The 21,959-nt window shown below is 37.4% G+C and overlaps 1 protein-coding gene across 1 annotated transcript in view; it reads left to right on the forward strand.

The window, feature by feature from the left end:
- EML6 (EMAP like 6) overlaps window positions 1–21,959 on the forward strand; it is a 282,524-nt gene that overhangs the window by 153,936 nt on the left and 106,629 nt on the right. Inside the window, exons 7-12 of the mRNA XM_054687741.1 lie at window positions 2,834–3,035; window positions 6,085–6,222; window positions 7,912–8,168; window positions 8,574–8,786; window positions 15,559–15,726; window positions 16,586–16,692. Of these exons, the coding sequence (XP_054543716.1) occupies window positions 2,834–3,035; window positions 6,085–6,222; window positions 7,912–8,168; window positions 8,574–8,786; window positions 15,559–15,726; window positions 16,586–16,692 (1,085 nt within the window). The remainder of the gene's footprint in view (window positions 1–2,833; window positions 3,036–6,084; window positions 6,223–7,911; window positions 8,169–8,573; window positions 8,787–15,558; window positions 15,727–16,585; window positions 16,693–21,959) is intronic.

Below are 21,959 nucleotides of genomic sequence, written 5' to 3' on the forward strand. Positions count from 1 at the left end.
CTATGTTTTTAGCAGCACTGTTTACAATAGCTAAGCTTTGGAAACAACCCAAATGCCAAAAAAATAGATGACTGGATCAAGAAGATGTGGTACATATACACCATGGAATATTACTCAGCATTCAAAAAAGATAAACACATGCAATTTGCAGCAACATGGATGGCGCTGGAAGGGATCATGCTCAGCGAAATAAGCCAGAAAGAAAAAGAAAAATACCGGATGGTCTCACTCATAGCAGGAATCTAGAAAACTTAAATAAGGGACCAGGAAAATGAATAACTATAAGAAAGTGAAAATCAAAATCAACAAAAACTATGAACCAGAGACACTCTATGGGGGGTGTGGGGGGGCGGGGAGGGAGGGATTGGCATCAAAATAAGGGGGTTGCAATTGTATGGGGAATATAAAAATAAAATTTAAATAAAAAAAGAAAAGAGACTTTATTCTTTTAAAGAAGTTTTATGTTTATAGCAAAATTGTGAGGAAGCTCCAGAGATTTCTCATATATCCCCTGCTTCCTCTCATATCCCCTGTCCCATATGTACACAGCCACCCTCACCACAGTTGTACATTTCTAACAGTGCCTAAACCTACATTTTCCATAACTACCCACAGTTCACATTCGGGCTTACTCTTGGAGTTTTACATTCTGTGGGTTTGGACACATGTATAATAAGAATAACAATCATTTTGTGATCCTAAAAATCTTTTGTGCTGTGTCTCGGTCTTGCATTTTTTATTTTGTAATAAAATACTATTTGAATTTTACATTTGAAAACTTTTTTTCATAGAACAATTTAGTAGTTCTTTCAACATAGTAAAATTACTTGTTTAATAAAATTTTCAAAATTTTACTTTCAAAAAAGTTGCAGTTTGAATGATAAAGTACATGGTCTCCATTGAGAAACTGGCCCCCAAAGAGGAAGGCATTCTCCCTCACACGTATAGTCAATCAGGTTTATGGCAGGATTAAAGCTTCCGGTACTTTCTGTACCAAAGACAAAGCCAGATTTCAAAGTTTATCACATTTCTTACCTTGTTCAGAGTATTTATGAAAGTGGAATTGCTTTTATATTTCTAATTCAGACATGAGAAAATTCACTACATAAGTAAATAATGAACCCTGTAAGGAATGGAACAGATCACAAGTCAAAACTTAGGCAAGTGAAGACCTGCCTGGAGAGGATAAAATTACTACAAGGTGGAAGTTTGGATTTAAAGGAGCACAATGCTTTTAAAGAAGATTCCATGAATTGTTAAGTCAGTGAAGAGTAACACCATCACTGACAAATGTTTGATGGTATTTTGAGATTGAAATTAGAGTTTCATTTGCATATTTCTGGGACATGGCACATGTTTATCCCACAGAATGAGTCTAAATTCTGATCAGTTACATGTTAAACTTGCTTATTGTGATAATTAACTCTTTTGTAGTTATCAGCCACATGTAATTTAATACAGTGTTAGCATTCTGAACATTGAAATAATTAACTTTTTATAGCAAACCAAGAGGAAATGATATCAAAGAGAGTTAGGTGTTCATAAAGACAGTTTTTTATATTTATTTTTTCATTTATTTTTAATTACTTTATATATTTTTACATCATTTTTCATTTTTGTACAATGTATGCATTTTCATCTTGGTTACAGTCCCATAAAATTCCTACCACTCATTCACTCATGAACTATCACCATGGTCCCTTGTGCTCTTCCCACCCTTGTTTTGATCCTACTCCATTCTCCCCCCGCCACCCTCCCCATGGTATGTCTCTGATTTATAGTTGCCTGTTGGTTTTGATTTTTACTTTATTATAATTAGTTTTCCCCCCTGATTCTTATTTGGATCCTCTACATTGCTGCTATAAGTGAGACCATCTGGTATTTTTCTTTTTCTTCTGGCTTATTTCACTGAGCATGATCCCTTCCACCTCCATCCATGTTGCTGCAAATGGCATGAGTTTATCTTTTTGGATTGCTGAGTAATATTCCAATGTATCACATCTTCTTGATCCAGTCATCTCTTTTTGGGCATTTGGGTTGTTTCCATAGCTTACCTATTGTAAATAGTGCTGCAATAAATATAGGGATGCAGGTATCCTTTTGAATTAATGTTTCTGTGTCCTTTGGGTAGATCCCTAAGAGGGGAATTGCTGGATCATATGAAAGCTCCATTTTGAGTAGTTTGAGGAACCTCCACACAGCTTTCCATAGTGGTTGGACCAGTTTGCACTCCCACCAGCAGTGTAGGAGAGTTCCTTTTTCTCCACATCCTCACCAACATTTGTTTTTGGTAGTTTTTTTTAATATGTGCCATTCTCACTGGTGTGAGATGGTATCTCATTGTGGTTTTGATTTGCATTTCCCTGATTACAAGTGATGTTGAACATTTTTTCATATGCCTGTTGGCCATTTGCATTTCCTCTTTGGAGAAGTTTCTTTTTAGCTATTCTTCCCATTTTTTGAATGGGTTATTTACTTTGTTTTTGTTGAGTCTTGTCAGCTCTTTATAGATTTTTGTGATCAGTCCCTTATCATTAGTATTGTGCGCAAAAATTTTAAACATAGTAGTTAAATCTTGCTGTAAAAACACATAAATCACATAGGAAAGAGTAGCCATTCTTGCATAAATTGATCCCAGTGGATAGGAAAGATGACCAACACATGTAAAGAAATGGCGAATAATGCAGAATGATGTATGGAATTGATTCTCCAACTCGAGGAAGCTTTAAGATGTGTTGTAGTAGATGCTACCCTGTTGTAAGGTTATTTAATTTAGTTGTTTTATTTGTAAAGGGTGAGCTTTGCTTTTATTTTGCTGATTGATTTTTGGCAGGCCTCTCTATCAGGAGTGTGTGCTGGAAAGCTGACCGACTGCTGGCAGGAACCCAGGACAGCGAGATATTTGAAGTAATTGTGAGAGAACGAGACAAGCCAATGCTGATCCTGCAAGGCCACTGCGAGGGGGAACTTTGGGCTCTGGCCCTGCACCCCAAGAAGCCACTGGCTGTGACAGGCAGTGATGACCGCTCTGTCAGGTGAGGCCCCACTGATTTCCTTGGGGTACAGATTTATTTTGCCCAAATGTACTAGATACCGAAGAGAAAGATAAACCACTGTGCAGAACCACACAATTTCCAAATGAAATGTGAAGGCAGTCAGCTCAGCAGCATTTGGCTTCTTGTCATTTTGTTGTTGCTCTCTTTGACTGCATCTTAAGTGATGAAAATGTTCTTAGAAGTGAAAATACACTGATGCTGTCACGTTGGCCTCCAGTTCTCTTTCAGCTGAAGACATGAGCTCAGCGCACTGTTCTGTGATCAGAGCACGTTCCCACCTTGTGCTTTCAGTTCTCTGCAGGGGTCTGCATGGTGTTTTCACAATTAAGTCACAGAATGTTATTCATTACCATCAGAACTTAAATTCAGATTTGCAAAGTTGTCTTCAGCATATGAGTGAATAATTTTTCTTGTCAATTGTCAGATGGCATTTTGAATATTGCCCACAAAAAAACCCCAGAAAACTAGAAGGGTACTAGTTCCTGAGAAAATAGGCAGTTTTATTAGGGCCATAAGTGTTGTTATTGTGGATCATTTGTTATTCTTTGACATGACAGTGTTGCATAACATGAGTAAAATGAATATGCTTCCATCATACTTGTGACTGTTGACAGAATGAACATATGATTTAAAAGGTTGCAGTGGAGAGTCTTACACTGATTTGAATATTTACAAGTTCATTACTGAGCTTTAAATGTGCTCCGCAACCAGCAGGTCAGAAAGAATGAGTGATGGTGACAGGAAGAGACTGATTCATCATTCAGTTGATTACTGCCTCTTGGTTTTAATAGCTAAGATAGAACACTGTAACCAGACTAAAGGTTACTGCCCTACCTGCCCTTCCCCTCCCTACCCTTAATCTCAATGTTTGTGGATTTAATCAAGATACAACCAGTATAATCATTAATAAACTTTAAATCCAAAAATAAACCCATTTTTTAGTCTCTACCAGGCACTAAAACCTCAATATAAAAATCAGTGAAAACAACTGTATTTGTCTTCTTATGTGACAAAAATGTTTATTTGGCTTATTCTTCTCTTTCCTCACTTCCTCCTCTTCTTCCTTCCTTTCTCTGAGCTTTCCCCAGATAGCTAAAACAAGGCAGCCAAGGTATTGAAACATGAAGAAACTATATTTATCAAATAGAAATGATTTTGAGAAAGTCTATGCCTTTTGTATTTCAACAGCTTTGTTTAGTCTCAGAATTGCAGATCTTTCCAAGGAGACCACACTGCCAGAACTTGTCTTATTCTTTAGCCACTTACTTGACTAAAATTTTAAATGTAATTTTACACTCAATATTGAAATGTAGAGAAGCTGTAAGTCATCATTTCCCCCCCGGGTTCTACTCTCTATTCATGTTTATTTGACATGGAAATCTGGGTCACATTGATTTTTTCCCCCTCATTAATATAACACTTCAATTTTTGAGATATAATTCATCTATGGCATATTAGTTTCAGGTGTACAACATTATGGTTTGATATTTGTGTGTTTTGCAAGATGATCACCATAGGTCTAGTTGACATCTGTTCCCATGTGTATGTCATATATATATTTCTTGGGAAAGATTAGCTTAGAAACTTTTTAAGTAAAGTACAGTCTATTGATAAGTGATGACTTCTTTATGCTAGTAAAGCAAAACTTACATTGCTTGAAATAGTACAAGACTAAAAACAGCATGGGGTTATGAATAATGGACGAGATATTGAAAGAATACCATAAGCTTTAGGCTGAACAGTGCAGGCTGCCTTAGGAATCAGTAAGCTGTTCACTGCAGCTCTGCGTGACAGGGAGTGTGCCTCTGTCCCTCCTGATGGCAAAATGCATTTAAATTAACAGCACTATGTGTGGCTTCATCCTGCCTCTCAATTGCAGAACTCCAGATTTTCAGTCCCCCTTGCAGACATTGTTGACTGTGTCTTAAGAGAAGACAGTACTAACAGACACAACAGCAACCAACATGTAAACCCTTATTTGTATCTTCATATATTTAGTTCATGTTCACTCAGTTTGAGGTGCCTGAATTAGGTGTTTATGGAGCTGCTGAAAAGTGTGTGTTAGCTGCACTTGCTCCTTGACCTTGACTTCCCTAGCAGTAACAGTGCTTATCAGCCAGGAGCACAGGGAACTGCCGGCTCAGATCCAGAGTGCACGGGACATAACTGGTGTTGGTGGTTCTTTTCCATGGAAGACAACAAATGTAATGTGTATTTCAATCTATATGTACTTAACTAATACTCTTACTAGGAGGACACTCATATTTTTTAAAAAACTAACAATAATCACATCTAGCCACACTTCTCATCCCATATTATTAAAAACCCATGGTATATGTAAAGAATAGATTTTAATTTCTAAGAGGAAAGGTAAGATTTTGTATGAAGTTATGCTTAAAATTTCCTTTTTGGTAAATCTTAGAATCTTTGGAAATATTATCTCATTTTCTATTTCTTGCTGCATATCAGCTTGGTGAACGTGATGCCAAGACAGACTAAACATCTTCCCAGATCCCCAGGCAGGTCATGAGAAAGTCTGCTGATGGGAGTTACTGTGGCCCTCCTTACTAATATGTGTGCAGAGCAGCCCTTCCTGCTATGGCTGGTGGATGGATATGAAAGGATGGTTTTTTTTTTTTTTTTTTTTTTTTTTTTTTTTTTTTTTTTTATAGAGGCATGCTTTATTTATTTGTTTGCTGGTTTCTTTGTTTGTTTTGTTTATACATGCACTGGGTACAGTCAGAAGCGCGGGAGGGCGAGAGAATTCACCAGAGCCAGAGCGGGGAGCAGAGCAGGCAGAAGGACCGAAGTACACTGCTGAGGGGAGCAGCGGGCGGCAGGAGAGGTCTGCGCGCCATGTGGGACCCTCATGTGGGACCCTCCTCCGGTGGCCGGGGAGCAGCCGGGGATCGAACCGGCGCCGCAGAGGCCGCGCGCAGCTTCGCAACCCAGCGCTCAACCGCTGCGCCACCGGGGAGGCCCTGAAAGGATGGTTTTGTTTCACTTCTTTCTTTGTTCTTGTGAGTAGGCTGTGGAGCCTGGCTGACCATGCCTTGATCGCCCGCTGTAACATGGAGGAAGCAGTTCGCAGTGTTGCCTTCAGCCCTGATGGATCTCAGTTGGCCCTGGGCATGAAGGATGGCTCTTTCATTGTTCTCCGTGTCAGGCATGTACTGAAATAGTGACATCTTGAAAATAGTTAGCGATGACACTCTTTGTTAAAATTAAGATTCTTTTGGTCATAATGAATGCCAGGACCTTAGGAAAAATGCATTTGCCCTTTCAAATGGGAACACTACAACTTCACAGTACCCTGACTGTAATTCTGAAATCCAAATACTCTGGTAATCTAAGTTCTTTGGTAACTTTTTTGGCAGCATGGCCTGATCCAGTGAGCTGATGTGAGACTGTTTCTAGTATATTAATCTCTTAGTAATAATCAAGCAGTAATAATGTTAGTAATAATCATGATTCACTGCAAAATATTAATGTATCTAAAAAAATTAATGTGTCTAATACAGGGTGCTGCCCCTCCCTAGATCCAATGAACAGTGAGGTTCCCGAGCTCATCTGGCCCCAGGGGTTCTTATGTGTGCTTGTAGTGAGCTAATAAAAGACGAGGAAATAACAAAACATCTCCAACACACCAGATTTTTAGAGGTGAACTTGAGTAACAGATTTCTTCTACCCATGATGAACAATAAAATGGAATGTTTCATACTTACTTGTATCCTATATTATTATTACTGAACAAAAATTATCATCCACCTTTGTAATTCCTCTGAATGCATTGTTTGTTCTTTTGGCTTACACAGTTTGTGATTACAGAAAGGAAACACAGCCATAAATTAGATAACTGCATGTCTTGTAAAGAGAAAGTTCTATATAGCTTTGAAAAATGCAATAAATTCTCACTACCAGTCACATGTAACTTATCACCAAATTGGTGGACGTTTTCTTTCTCTGCTTAATGATGTATACAAAAGTAGCTAATTACCAGATTTTCTTTGTTTTTCATGGATTTTCCAAGTTAAAACCAAAAAATTCTCTACACATAAACTATGACATATAGTAAGCTAAAATATTAATAAATGATAGCAGATATGAAGAGTTATTACTTGGATGCAAATATTTGGCATTCTTTACGCATTCAGTTTGTTGGGAGTTGATGAAGGCATCATTACTTGCTGAGAGGGCCTGCTAGTCAGAATCCAGTCTCTCAGTTATAAGAAAAATAGAAACTTCAGTAAACTTTGAAATGAGGGCAAGAAAGTCACACAAAATCTGATCACAAAGGATACAAAATATTCAAGTCAGTTGATATATGCATTGTTGACCTTTCATTGTAAAAGTTAAGCAATTATATAACTACCTAATGTTTAAAAGTAACTTTCCTCTTATTTTTTTGAATTGCTCTTTTATGACAATGAATATTAGGCTTAGTAACATTGTTTTCTTGTTCTAAAGTATGAAAAAGATGATTTATTCCATGCTAACCTTGACATGTTTACCTTTCTCCATTACATGTTTTTAAATCAATTTTATAAACTCCAATTTCTTTAACAAAAAGTCTTAGGGAACGGTATGCAACTGAACATGAAAGCAAACAGGCATTGAATTAAATTTTTTGTTTTTTGAAAGTCAAAAATACAAAAGTGCTCATTTTTCCTAAGTTGGTTATAAACTTTAAATAATACCATTTTTATATCTTTCCTCAGAAGTTAATCTTCTTGACTCCTGTAGGTTTCCTCTCCCTTTCAAAATATTTTTTTCTCAAACACATATACTTTAAAACATGACTTGGGATTCCTATTTCTAGACTTGTTGCTTATCACTTTCCTTTTTATTCTTCTAGAGATATGACAGAAGTGGTTCATATAAAAGATCGTAAAGAAGTCATTCACGAAATGAAATTTTCTCCAGATGGTTCTTATCTCGCTGTGGGATCCAATGATGGCCCTGTAGATGTTTATGCTGTTGCCCAGCGGTATAAGAAAATTGGAGAATGCAACAAGTCTCTTAGTTTCATTACACACATTGACTGGTCTTTGGATAGTAAATACTTGCAAACTAATGACGGTGCAGGGGAACGACTCTTCTACAAAATGCCATGTAAGTCATGTAGGCCTCAGATGTAGGAGTTCATAATAAAAATTTTAAAAAACAAAATATTGAATACTAAATGTGATAATCTGTAATTTGATGAAAGTAATTTTAACTGTAATGCAAAGCATGATATATGTGTACCTAAATGAGTAATTGTCAGTAGTTGGAGACATTACATTTAGTACAGTGGTCATTTTCTTCTTTTGTCCAGGTTTTGAGCATATACTATTTGCTGCAAAAAAAAAAAAAAAAAAAAATGGATAAAGAGATTAGAACTTCTAGTTTCCTTGATTTATAGACTTTTTTTGAGAGAACAAAAACTAAAACTCTATGAGAAAAAGAAAATAAAGTAAATCACTGTATGCTTTTTATTTAAATGTGGATTATGTTAGTATTTTTTATTATTTTCAGCTGGGAAGCCTTTAACAAGTAAAGAAGAAATTAAAGGGATCCCCTGGGCTTCCTGGACCTGTGTGAAAGGCCCTGAAGTGAGTGGAATTTGGCCAAAATATACCGAAGTCACCGATATCAACTCAGTGGATGCAAATTACAACAGCTCAGTGCTGGTGTCTGGAGATGATTTTGGACTGGTTAAATTATTTAAATTTCCTTGTCTCAAGAAGGGTAAGACCAAGAGAAATGTTTCATTGATTATTTAGTCTAGAATGTATATGCAATATAGTTAAGGCTTATTCCTTGGTGTTTATTCCTGCAGACTATTAATTTTATCTTCATACTCATTTATATGCTAATATTTTAAAGTGGAACATGTTGATGACATTTACTTTTGATTTTCTAAAATATGGGGTTTTGCAAATTTAAATCAGAATTGAACAGAATTATTACTCATCATTTGTCATCCTTAAGTCCCATGTTTTGTGTTTTCAACAAGGTTATTTTTGGTGATGGGAAAACTACAGGGACTACACCTGAAGGGAAAAAAAGAATGTAATAAATAAATAAATTATAAAAACAGACAAGTCTTATTTTTATACTTAGATAAATATTCATGATTTAAATTAAATGTATCAAGATATAATTAAAATTATTTCATACTTCACAGCTAATTGTGCTTTCACATGGGAAAGCAAAACAAATCCTTTAGACATATTTAAAATAAAATCTGATAGTGATCGGTCTGCTGAAAGTGTAGTTTATGGACTCCTTATCATAGCCGCAATTTTTCACTCAGATTTATGTAACTGTGATATTTTTGAGAGAGAAGTTTGATCTACCCTCATATTTCATTGTTTTGCCTACTTTATTGTTGTTAAGTCTTGTCACTCCAATTTTGTGGCATCTTTAGGCTTTGTATGATGTGACTGAATAAACCACATAATGACCTTGCCCTCTTTTTCCTTTGCATGTTTAGGCAAAGCCCATGCACATGCTTGGCTTTGCCCTGAAAATCTGATCTGTGCCCTGAAAATCTGATCTCAGGAAAGTAATCAGTAGGTAGGGACATGCTGCTGCCTGAAAAGGCTTTCACTTGAAGAAGTTTAGATCAAGCAAGGAAAGGGATTGAAAATGTAATTGGAAGGTCACTTTTAGCTAACTGGCAGGTCTGAAGCAGTGACAATTAAGATACAAAATTGAACATAAAATGCATCGTTATAACCACCATCACTTACACTTGACAAAATGTCCATTAGTTTAAAATGCTAGAGACACAAAATTACCTCAGTGTGCCAAATTCAAATTCTTCTCTCTTACCTTAATGCATCTTTTGGGCAATAGGACATGTCTCTTTGGATTGAGTAATGTGCTTATAGAAGATCAGTTAGACAAATAGAAGGTATCTACAGATAAGTTAGACAAACAAAAGGTATCTACAGAATTGGGAAGAAACATCAGAGGAGCTCCAGTGTGAGTACTGGAAATAAAGTTAACTCAATGAGAGTGTTAGCTCCTATGTATCACTAGGCCTTCTAGGTCAGCTTAGTTCTAGAAAACAGCAATGGGAAGGTAGATCTTGGGTTTGTTTATTAGAACAGTGGGGTAAGGGAGGAGGTGGTGGGTAGTGCTGTCACAGTGAGACACTCTTCAACCCTGAGGGTGGCACACGCAGGGACCTGAGGGAATGAGTGTGGAGGGAGGACTGACAGTGACAGTGTGGTGAGAGTAATGAAGTTCACTTCAGCAGTGTGCAAAAGCATCCATGTTTTCACAGTAAATAAAAGCTATTTCATCAATAACGCAAAAACAATTTATATCTAAATAATTAAAATCAAGTGAATATTAATAGTTTAGGACACTACATTTGGTGGAAGGGTTATTTTCTTCTTATGTCTCAGTTTTGAGCATGTTTTCTTTAAATGCAGCTACGAAAAATATTTTTTATTTTTTTGGCTAGAGAGTCTACAGTTTCTGTGGTTTATAGAAGTAAAAAAGTTTTGTTCTGCTTTTTATGACTCAGTTTATACATCTTGCAATTTGCTACAGAGACTTTTAAGCATTATTTGCCTTTTTGTGCTAAAACACTGGCGGGGAAGTTTATGAAAGAATGTTGTTTTTGTTTTGTTTTTAAAGATTTATTATTTTTATACAAGAGCTGGGGTACAGGCCAGAGATGCAGGAGGGTGAGAGGATTCACCAGAGATAGAGTGGGGAGCAGAACAGGCAGATGGACCGAAATACACTGCTGAGGGGAGCAGCGGGCGGGACAGGAGAGCTCTGCCGTGCCATGTGGGATTCTTGCTGGCCTGTAGACTGGGATCGAACCTGCGCTGCAGAGGTGCAGACAGCTTCACAGCGCTGCGCTCAACCCGCTGCCCCACCTGGGAGGCCCTGAAAGAATGTTTTTATGGGAATGAAACCAGTAGTGGAACTCAACTCCCTGCCACCTCAGGGTACCAGTGACATTTGAACTTATAAACAGTCAAATATAAGCAGGGGTGATGTTGATGAGAAATGATAGGTACAACCATTGTAGTTTTCCATTATGTTTGAGGAAAACTTACAGTCAAGTTAATTGACACATCTATAATTGTATGTGTATAGTATTCTGTTACATATTAATTCAACGTAAGTATTCTGCAGTTAATGAAAATGACTGCAAATGGTATTGTTTTTACATAGTCAAATCAGTTTGTTTCTCACTTTGACAGTTTTTTACTCTCAAAATAATTAAGGTCAATACTGATAATTTTCCCTAATGTGGCTCAAACCACATCCTGTTTGACCATCACCCCAAAGACATTATATGAGGTAAAACCCTAGATCTTGATGATTGACATTTGCCATGTTTTAATATTGTGGCACCCAGCCCTAATCCAAATGGTGATTCAAAACTAAGGATCTCCATGTTTAATGGGTACACTACCATCCCATTAGTTCTACACATACACACACACTCTCACACTCACACTCACACTCACTCACTCACTCACACCCCTTTAATAACAAATTCTATGACAAATGCCCTGGGTGTTGAGTGGGATTATTTTTTTTTTTTTTAGTTTGCTAACACTGGTTTTCATTGTTGGTATTTGACCATATAGGGTATAGTTACTGTAGCACACCTATCACCAAAGCACCTCTTGTCCATCACTGTAGTGGGCTTTTAATAGAGCTAGGATGAACTTGATGCTGTGCAGGAACAGAAAGGTCAGTGTGGGCAGAGCATGATGAGTGAGGGGAGGGTTGTATACTGCAAAGCTCAAGAGGGTGGTGGGGGCCTCCCTGGTGGCGCAAGCAGTTGACCGCCGCAATGTAAAGTTGTCCGCACCTCTGCAGCACGGGTTCCATCCTGGCCGGCCAGTGAGAATCCCACATGGCACAGCAGATCTCTCCTGTCTCGCCCGCTGCTTCCCTCAGCAGTGTATTTCAGTCTGCCTGTTCTGTTCCCCGCTCTGTCTCTGGTGAATCTTCTCACCCTCCTGCACATCTGGCCTGTACCCTGGTTCTTGTATAAATAAAGAAATCTTTAAAAAAAAAAAAAAGAGGGTGGTGGGACCATGTCATGAAGTACCTTGTAGCCTCTATTAGAAATTTGGGTTTTATTTTAAGTGCAGTAGGAAACTATTGAGGGTTTAAAATGGAGTCACATGAACAATTTAAGTTATTAAAAGATTACTGTGGTTTTGTGTAAGATGAATTAGGGAAGGAGAGAGTTCAAGAGATTATTGCAAGAGTCCAGGTAAGAGACCATGTAGTTTGGACAATGGTGTTAGTGCAGATATAAAGACTGGCAGTTGAAGGAAGTCATAACACTAATCAATATCTATGCACCCAATGAAGGAGTGCCAAAATATATTAGACAATTACTTTCAAAACTGAAAAAGGACATTCAAGAAAATACATATGTGGTAGGAGACATCAACAGTCCATTTCACCAATGGATAGATCAACAAGACAAAAAATAAAGATACAATGAAGACTGGTGGTTGAGAGACAGAAATAGTATCAAAGTGAATATGAGAGTCTTGCTAATGGATTGTATATGGGAAAGTGAGAAATGGAGCTTGACTCCTAAATTTGGGCCAGAGCAGTAGGATGGATAGTAGCATCATTCACAGAGATTGGAAATAGGGAACTGAAAGGGTCTTGTGTATCTATGTGCTGGATGAAGCATAGGGAGTAGAAGTAGTGTTAGGGGGTTTCCTCTTAACAATGGAAGGCACACTTGTCAGTCTGGTTTTTTCCATAATGTTAAATAAACTTCCAGGTGGACTTGGCATACAGGCTGTCAACATTCTAGGAAGAGTTTGAGGCTAGAGATGAACATTGAGATGAACATACAGTCAAGGGCACATTGACTGTATTGAAAACTATAGAAAGGAACTACAGAGAGATGAGACCTGAAGCCTGAGCCTGCTTCTTGGTTCAGAGAACAAAGGGAGGCCTTACACCAGTGTCCTAAGGAAGCCTTGGAAGAGGTGGATGTACCCTTTATTTCATTGATATTTATTTGTTAAGAACTATTATAGAGGCTAGAGTAATAAAACAAGCACAAATCCCTGTCCTCGTGTTCTACTGAGGGAACATAGTCAATAAACAAACTGGTGACAGGGAAAGCAAAAGTGGGAGTATTTGCATGCTCAGGTGGGCCATGCTAGTTTGCTATTATAAACAGGGAGGCCAGAGAGGGCTTACGGATAGGGTTTTACTGACTAGAAATTTGAAGGTGAAAGAGCCATTCATTCAGCAATCCAGGGAAAGAGCATTCCAGACATAGGAAGCAGCATGTGCAAAGTTTTAGAGGAGGAAGCACTCCTGGAATACTGGAGGAATAGCAAAGAGCCAGTACTAGAGCAGAGTAAGAGGGAGAAGATGACAGGAAAAAGTATCAGAGAGGTAAGGCCTAAATATTAATGACACTAATGATTTTGAAGTTCTAGCTGCAACATCCCAAGGGTAGACTAGTTATCTATTGCTGCATAGCAACTCCACTCCTCGACAAACTTAGCAGTTTAAATCAACAAACGTTATCTCAAATTTGATGGGCAGGGATTCAGGAGCAGCTTGGAGGATGATTTTGGCTAAGGTTTTCTCATGAGATTGCAGCCACCTGAAGGCTAGACTGAGGCCACATGATTCTTGGCAGGAGGCCTCAGTTCCTTCTCAAGGGAGCTGCTCTATAGGCTGCTTAAGTGTCTTTACCACATGGCACATAGATATCCAAGAAAGCAACTAAGGAGGAATCTGCAGTGCCTTATTAACATCCTCTTAAGTGTCACATACCATCACTTTTATCATTTTCTATTTGTTTTGATTTGCAAAGAATGAGCATGTTTTTTTCTTTTTTTCCTATAAATTTCTTGAGATGTAGTTGACAAATAGCATTGTATAAATTTAAGGTATGTAACATGATGATTTAATGTGCATATATATTGTGAAATGATTACTTTTTACTTAACACAACCATCACATCACTTAACTGTCTTTGTGTGCATGTGATGTGAGAACATTTAATATCTACACTCAGAAAATTTCAAGTATGCATTATTCACTGTGGTCACCAATAAGACTCCTAGGTCCTACTCATTTTATAACTTAAATTATACTCTTAACAACTTCTCCTCCTATCCCCTCACCCCCAAGCCCTGATAACCACAAAGCTACTCTCTCTTTCCATGAGATTATTTTTTTAAGAATTGTGGGCATATTCTTAAATCACTATAGACAGGTTAAATGATGAGAATGCAAAGGGGTAGTCCAATAAAATTTAGAAATATAGGAAGGATATATTTTGTTTACCAATTGCTAAGTTATCAGCTAACATTGTGAAGTAACCTTAGTTGAAATTTGTTGACTTTATTGAATTACTTCAATTGATGTAGGCAATTCTTCATACAAGCTTGCTTTTGAAACCTAAGGCCCCTAATCTTTTTTGGAGGCCTTGTTTTGATAGGACCTCACCTGGTCAGACTATGCTCTCAGAAAAAGACACGTGGCAGTTATATTCACCTTCATAAAAATTTAAATCATTGGGCCTCCCCTGGTGGCGCAGCAGTTGAGCGCTGGGCTGCGAAGCTGCCCGCAGCCTCTGCAGCGCTAGTTCGATCCCCAGCCACCGGCGAGGGTCTCACATGGTGCGCAGACCTCTCCTGCTGCGCTCGCTGCTCCCCTCAGCAGTGTATTTCGTCAGTCTGCCTGTTCTGCTCCCCGCTCTGGCTCTGGTGAATTCTCTCACCCTCCTGCGCTCTGACTGTACCCAGTGCTTGTATAAATAAATAAATAAATCTTAAAAAAAAATTTAAATCATTACCTCTCCCTCGGGTATTTAAATTTTAAATGTGATATTTGAATAGCTATTTCCCCATTAAAGAGATTTCATTTAGAAAAAAACAAGAAGGGGTGCTTGTTGTCCCCTGAAATTTCCATAAGCTTTGTAGTGTTGGCCCTCCACATGTGATGGCCACTACTTGTTTCCGTGCATGTCTTATGCTGCTGTGACTCCACCATACTCCATTCCAGTGGAGACTTTACTGCAGTTGTTGTACCACAAATGCAAATTCAGATAACTTTTCTATTTCATTCACTACCAGGACATGGGGGAACAGCCAGTTAAGAGGGAAATAATACATTTTCCTAATTCCACATCTATGAGACTATGAACAGCAGTTCTTTCCCCACAGAATTTTGTTTCCCTATTGTACAAGACTGCCTATTTCATCCTGTATTTAAGAAAGTGTAAGATACTCATTCTTTAACATTTCTTTTCAGAATTAGAGTAGCAGTGGGCATTACTTGGAAGAGGTTCAGATGTGTCTTTACCCACAATTATAAATTTTAAGACCCATTTTTAGGTTAATCCATAGAGGAGTATATGAGAGATATTTTGGAATATTTGCTTCTTTGTTATGATAAAATTAGTTTCTAATATGTTTAAAGACTTTACTATTTTATCTATTCTATTTTTATGCATCACTAATCTTAAAAATTATCGTTTCAGGGGCCAAATTTCGGAAGTATGTGGGTCATTCTGCACATGTCACAAATGTCCGCTGGTCCCACGACTTCCAGTGGGTATTGAGCACAGGAGGAGCTGACCACTCAGTTTTCCAGTGGAGATTTATTCCAGAAGGTGTCAGCAATGGTCTGCTGGAAACTGCACCACATGGTACAACCAGTAATAATTTTTCACCATCTGTTTATTTTTCAATAAAATTCTCAAAGAACATTCTAATGTATTTTCTGGAGGTAAAGAGTTAAAGCAATTTTTAACAATTTATTCCTATAATAAACTTTAAAATAAAACAGAAACAACTTGAGATAAATATGAGTCAGTTGGATAATTCTGTTCCAAGGAGTTTGTTTATGCAAAATGCACGTTGAAGATCTAATTACATGAAAAATCAACCTTAGGACAGTTCTAAATGGTGGTTTGCTTGGGCAGGCTGCAGGGTGACAGGGTAACCTTTAGAGTAGGAGTTATCTCCAGAATGGGGTTCAAACAATGGTCCACAGTTGGGATCAATGTGTTCCAGTTCAGTGGGCTTTATTTACAGTGATATTGGCAGGAAAGATCAGACGATAAAGATGAAACAGTACATGCGGAAATGCTTTTATTGGGAAGGGCTCTGTAGTGATTTTGACTATGGCAATTGCTGGCCCTTGGTATGCACATTAAAAAGTTACAGAAGATCTTTATCAAACTAATGTAAGTGGTTGGATTTGCTTCAGCCTGCTCTTTGATAAAATCTTCCCTCTTTTTTCTTCTTTTTAAAGCAAGATTGAAAACTTGCTAGTTAAATAGACATTTGGAAATTAGTTTAATCTGGTGGGGAGAAGGAAATTACCCTAGTTCTGAAGAGGATTTGGGGTGTGTTGAATTCAACAAAAAGATAAAAGGAAAAAAGACCGTGTTTTAAGACTCTACATCAAATGCCAGAGTAGAAGAAAGAAAATATTTAAAATGTTTAACTATTAGAGTCTCAGAATTTTTTTTTTTTTTGTGTATCTCACATGTGTTTCTACAGAAGGTGGCACTGATTCCTACAGTGAAGAATCTGATTCAGATTTATCTGATGTACCAGAGCTGGACTCTGATATTGAGCAAGAAACTCAAATCAATTATGATCGCCAGGTCAGTAAGCAGCAGGCAAGATAAATGCCTCATTACCTAGGATTGTAATCTCACTGGATTTTTGGTCATTGCTCTTAAAATGTCTGGTACTTAGGCAGAAAAGTATCCAGACAAGAATTAGGAAAATTCTTTACTCCTTATCTAAAATAATTTTAAACACATATTAAAATTTTACCCCATCTTGTCATTTAAGTGGAAGGTAGTAGAAAACTTTCAAAACTAAAGTTGTGACAGATGGGGTTTCCTGTGTCCCCAGAATCTAAAATTTCAAAATATTTTTTGCGGGAAAAATGTGCAGGTAAGCGACACTATTTTTCATTTTCTTAACAGATCATTAAAGCTTGTGCTTTTTTTACAGGTGAGCTGGTGTCCTAGTTTCTCTCTTAGGGACAACATTATCCATTTTTTTTTTTAAGATTTATTATTTTTATTTATGTATGCATACAAGAATTGGGGTATAGACCAGAGGTGTGGGGGGTGAGAGAATTCACCAGAGACAGAGTGTGGGGGTGGGCAAAACAGGCGGATCTACTGAAATACACTGCTGAGGGGAGCAGTAGGGAGGTCTGCTGTGCCTTGTGCGTTAGTTTCCTGGCTGGGGATGGCGATAGCTTGATAGCACTGAGACTTTAACCCCTGTGCCACCAGGGAGACTGCCATTATCCATTTAATTAAAGTAAAAACCCAAATCTATTGGGTGTTGTCTTTCTAGCCAGAAGTCATCTATATAAGAAAAGTTGGGCAATTGCATCACAATTGGGCCCTATTTTTTTTGAAAGTGCACATTTTAGCATTAAACAGTGAGTAATAAAGAGAGCAATTCTTCAGAGGTATCCAGACGTGTAGTGATAATTATAAGGGTTCTTTTTTCTTGTCATTTAACAAAGGTAAGTGAAGCAGATCCTATCGATGAACATGGGGTGATTAAGTGAGATTTCAGACACAGCAGCTTTCAGCGCTATCTGTGAAGACTTACACAGAGCCCTAGCACAGCTGCTGTGTATTGAATTGGTCTGTGGGGCCAGATCCTGTGCTTTACCTACACCAAATCCAGTCCCACAATAACCCTGAGGGCTCACTAATTTGCCCACACCCACACCATCTGTAGTATTAGAGTAAAATTGTAAGTCTGGACTGCTCTCCAAAGTGCACATTTCATGTACTACTTGGCTTTGCCTCTTATGTAAACACTAAATTTACAGCTTTTCACATGATGGTGTTAGGGGAAAAGGCTGTCCTAAAGCTAATTCCATACAGGCTTTGTGGACTCCACCCCCCACTCCAGACCAAAGCCAAAAGACACTGGGAACTCCAAATCCCATCACCACCAAAGGGAAGGTGGCTGGGACCTGAGGGTGGGGTTAAGCAGCCAGGTTTGGTAAAACCAGACACCTGGGCTTTGGAGAAGATCCCCCATTTTGGCTCTCCGCCAGCTCGCAGCATTCGGCCAGCTCTGAGAGTGCCTTTGGGTTTCCAGGTCAGCGGATTGGGTAGGACGCATTAAAGACTTTATTTCCCTATTTTCTCCCTGTTGTACATTTCCTTAATTCCCTTTACTTTTAAATAAACCTTTTATTAACCTTTTGTGTGTGCCTTTAGTGGAATATTAATAAGTCCCTTTTAAGCGCACGGGTGAGGACCCACAGCCAGGCAACCTGTTTTATATCGGGGCTGCTCCGTAACAATGGCATTTCTTTTCAGTTTGTAGTCATCACTCATTGCTTCAATGTTGTAAAATTAGATTAGTTACAGAGATAGCCCATGTAATGATCTGGGTCTACTTCATGACTATGTCAGCTTGTGTATTGATACAATGTATTAGGCAATAAAACTTCTAAAGAAGAACTTGAAAATAATCATTAATGTGGAAATATCACACAAACACTATGTAATATTATAGCTAAATATCAAAGAGAAATTGAATATAAGAAAAATGAACATAAAATTTAGGGGGGAAAGATTAAGTTTCCTTTAGCTGGGAAGTTTTTATTTAATGAAATGATGCTAGTAAAAGAATGAAAAGACTTGATTACACTGAAACCCATGCCAAAGATTTATATATTTTGCCACATATTTTACTTTCCAAAGTTCTTGCCTATATGATTTTATATACATTTGCATTATGCCAGAATTATTCCTCGGTAGAGATTTTTATTCTGTTCTAAAGATGGCAATTTGAGGCCTACAGAGTTTATGATACTTGTTCAAATAAGCAGTAGAAATGCCAAGACTGGAAGCTAGCACTCTAAAGTAGTTGAGCTGATGAAAACATCATGAATTCAACTAAATAAGTGTCTCTAGATTTTAAAAGCTTACTTCATTGCATCGGTAGTTGACAAAATTATAATGAAATACTGCATGTCTTCCTTTTAAAAAAGATTTTTTCGTCAAATCCTAAACAGGGTCTTTATTATTATATTTTATGATTTTTTTCATTACTATAGTTTGACTAAATGTTGCGAACCAGCCGCAACAGTCTGGGTGTCAGGGGTTCCTGAAGGATGGGAAAGCGTCGGCGCAATTGTAGAGAAATGATTAGGGAAAGGGAAAGAGGAATGAGGAGACCGGACACTTGATCAGAGCGCAGGCATCGTTCTGCTGAGGGTCTCAGCAGCCCTTTATTTATACATTTCAAGCAAACCGGGAGAGTGCATAAGCATATGCATTAGGGCAGGAAGATAACAATCACATCTTTCTCAGGAACAGCCAAAGGTTTATTTGCCCTCCTGCAGAGGTTGTGACATTTATTATTTTTTTATTTAAAGGAGGTACATTTGCTGAACAAAAGTGTTCTTAGAATAGTCATTTACCTTAAACAATCAGTCATTTTATTACTAGCAAAAGGCTTATATGACTGCAACTAACATTTTTATGTTTGCTATAGGGAAGGATTAACTAAGGGCTAGGGGAAACAAAGGGCAGGAAGTTACCTGGGGAAGGGAGACAAAGAGATTTTCTCTAACTCATCTATAAAGTTTAGACTAACATAAAACTAATTATATAGAAATCATCATCTATAGTATATTGTTTTAATATTGATTGGATATTAAGGAACCAAGGGCCTGGAGGGCGTTGATGCCAGGCAAGCCAAGCCGCACTGACTCTTCCCTAGCCCCCAGCTTTCAATTGAGGTAGGAAGTCTCCTAATCTAAACAAAGAGTTTTCTACCTGTTACTCCTCTACTTTATCTAGTCAGCCTAGTTTCCACATTTAACTTTAAGATCAAGGGACAATTTCCTTATCCATAAGATTGTTGGTTGTTGTTTTAAGGAACTACAAATATTTCATCAGGGGCAGGGGCGGAGATGGTTATAGCCTTTGATTCTCAAAAATGGTCGGTATGTGACATATCAGTAGTTGTAACATTGACCATTACCGAGTGCATTATTTGTGCTGCCGTGGTTACTAGCTCAACCAGTCACAAAATTGCTGTTGACTTATTCTTGAAGGTATACTCTAACAGCTACCATACCAATTGTCACATCCAGGGAAATTAGCCCTAAACAAACAGGAAGAATTTAGCAGGAGTCAGCTATGGTCTCCTGGCTTATCAGGAATTTTCTTACACTTAGAGCATGGCTCACCTCTGCCACCTAACTGCTATCTTTAACCTTAAGGTAAAAGTATTTCCTTCTCCAATTAGCCCTTGTCTCAAAAGTCACATCCCCATATTAAAGACTTGGCCGAGGGATGTTTACAGCCTTTTGTTCCCAGAAGTTTTTTCACTTGTTAATGTAAGGCCAAATGTTGAATTGCTGCCTTTTGGCAGAGAACTACTAATTTTATAAAAAATGTAGTATTTGTATCAAGCAGTGCCATTTGTCATCAAATTGGTTATTCAGTGATTGATTAGTATTTGCAGTTTTACTTTTAAATATGTATTTTAGCAATGGTAGAACTAGCCATAAACAAATGAGGAGAATCTTGTAGTCAGCTAACGAGATTCCTGATTTTTCAGAAATCTGCCCCATGCCCGGACTTTTGTCAGATGACATGAGTAGCATGGCTTCCCATAACTAAATAAAAACTTTATGCAGATGAGAAATTATTAATGGATAGCATTTATTTTTCAATATGTTACATTGTTATCTCTTGGTACTAGGGCATAAATACATCATAGACAAAAGATTGCTTTTTACATACAGTTAATTGTAGATGTTCTCACAGCAGCACATTATCGGGGCCAAGTTATATCAAAAGCTTTGCTTGATAGAGTCTAATCTGTCAAGATGCATGAGACCACCAGGAAAAATTTCAGAGTGATCACTGTGATTCCTGAGGCCCACATTTCTTGCCTTAAAAGAAATAATAAATTATTTAGATTATATTTTATTGGTAACTTTAATAATTTCCTTTCTTTATAGAAAATTAATGTTTTTTAGATATAAGTTCTTAAGGCACATAGAAGCAGATTTTTAAAAAATATTTTAAATATCAATGATTTAGAAGATGTTTTATGTCAGTTTTCTTCACTGGAAGGAAGTAAAGTATAATTTCATGTCTGATGTTCTCAATTTTGCTTATCTTTTCTGAAATTCTACTCTTAGTTTTGTTTTTCTCTTCTATTATTTCCAAGTCTTAATTCATTTATTTCTGTTCTAATCTCTCTTCTGCTAACTTTGGACTTAATTTGTTCTTTGCACAGTTCCTTAGGGTATAATTTTAGTTTTTTACTTGAGATCTTTCTTTATTTTCTTAATGTATATGTTTATAGCTACAAACTTTCTTTCCTCTTAGGACTGCTTTTGCTGCATCCCTTAAGTTTGGGTATTTTATGTTTCCATTTTCATATGTCTCAAGATACTTTTATCTTCCTCTTGACTTCTTCCTTATTGTTTAATTTCAATATATTTGTGAATTTTCCAACTTTCCTCCAGTTTTTACTAGTTTCATACCATAGTGATTGGAGGAGATACTTGATACAACTTTATCTTTTTGTGTTTGTTGACACATGCTTTGTGACCTAATATAATGTCTGTGCTGGAAAAGTTCTGTATGTACTTGAGAAGAAAGTGTGTCTTGCTGCTGTTGGATCAGATGTTCTCTATGTCTTTTAGGTCATTTTATCTATAGTGCTGTTAAATTTGCTCTTTCTTATTGATTCTCTGTCTGAATGATATATTTGTTGCTGGGTATGGGCTTTTACAAAAAACGCCAACTATTTCTCCTTTTAGTTTTGTTAGTATGTGCTTTATATATTTAGATTCTCTAATGTTGGGTACATAATGATTTATGTTTATTAGATCCTTTTGATGAGTTGATCACTT

Source organism: Talpa occidentalis, unplaced genomic scaffold (genome assembly GCF_014898055.3).
Source record: "Talpa occidentalis isolate TD23 unplaced genomic scaffold, MPIMG_talOcc4v2.1 talOcc4.5, whole genome shotgun sequence".
NCBI lineage: Eukaryota > Metazoa > Chordata > Mammalia > Eulipotyphla > Talpidae > Talpa > Talpa occidentalis.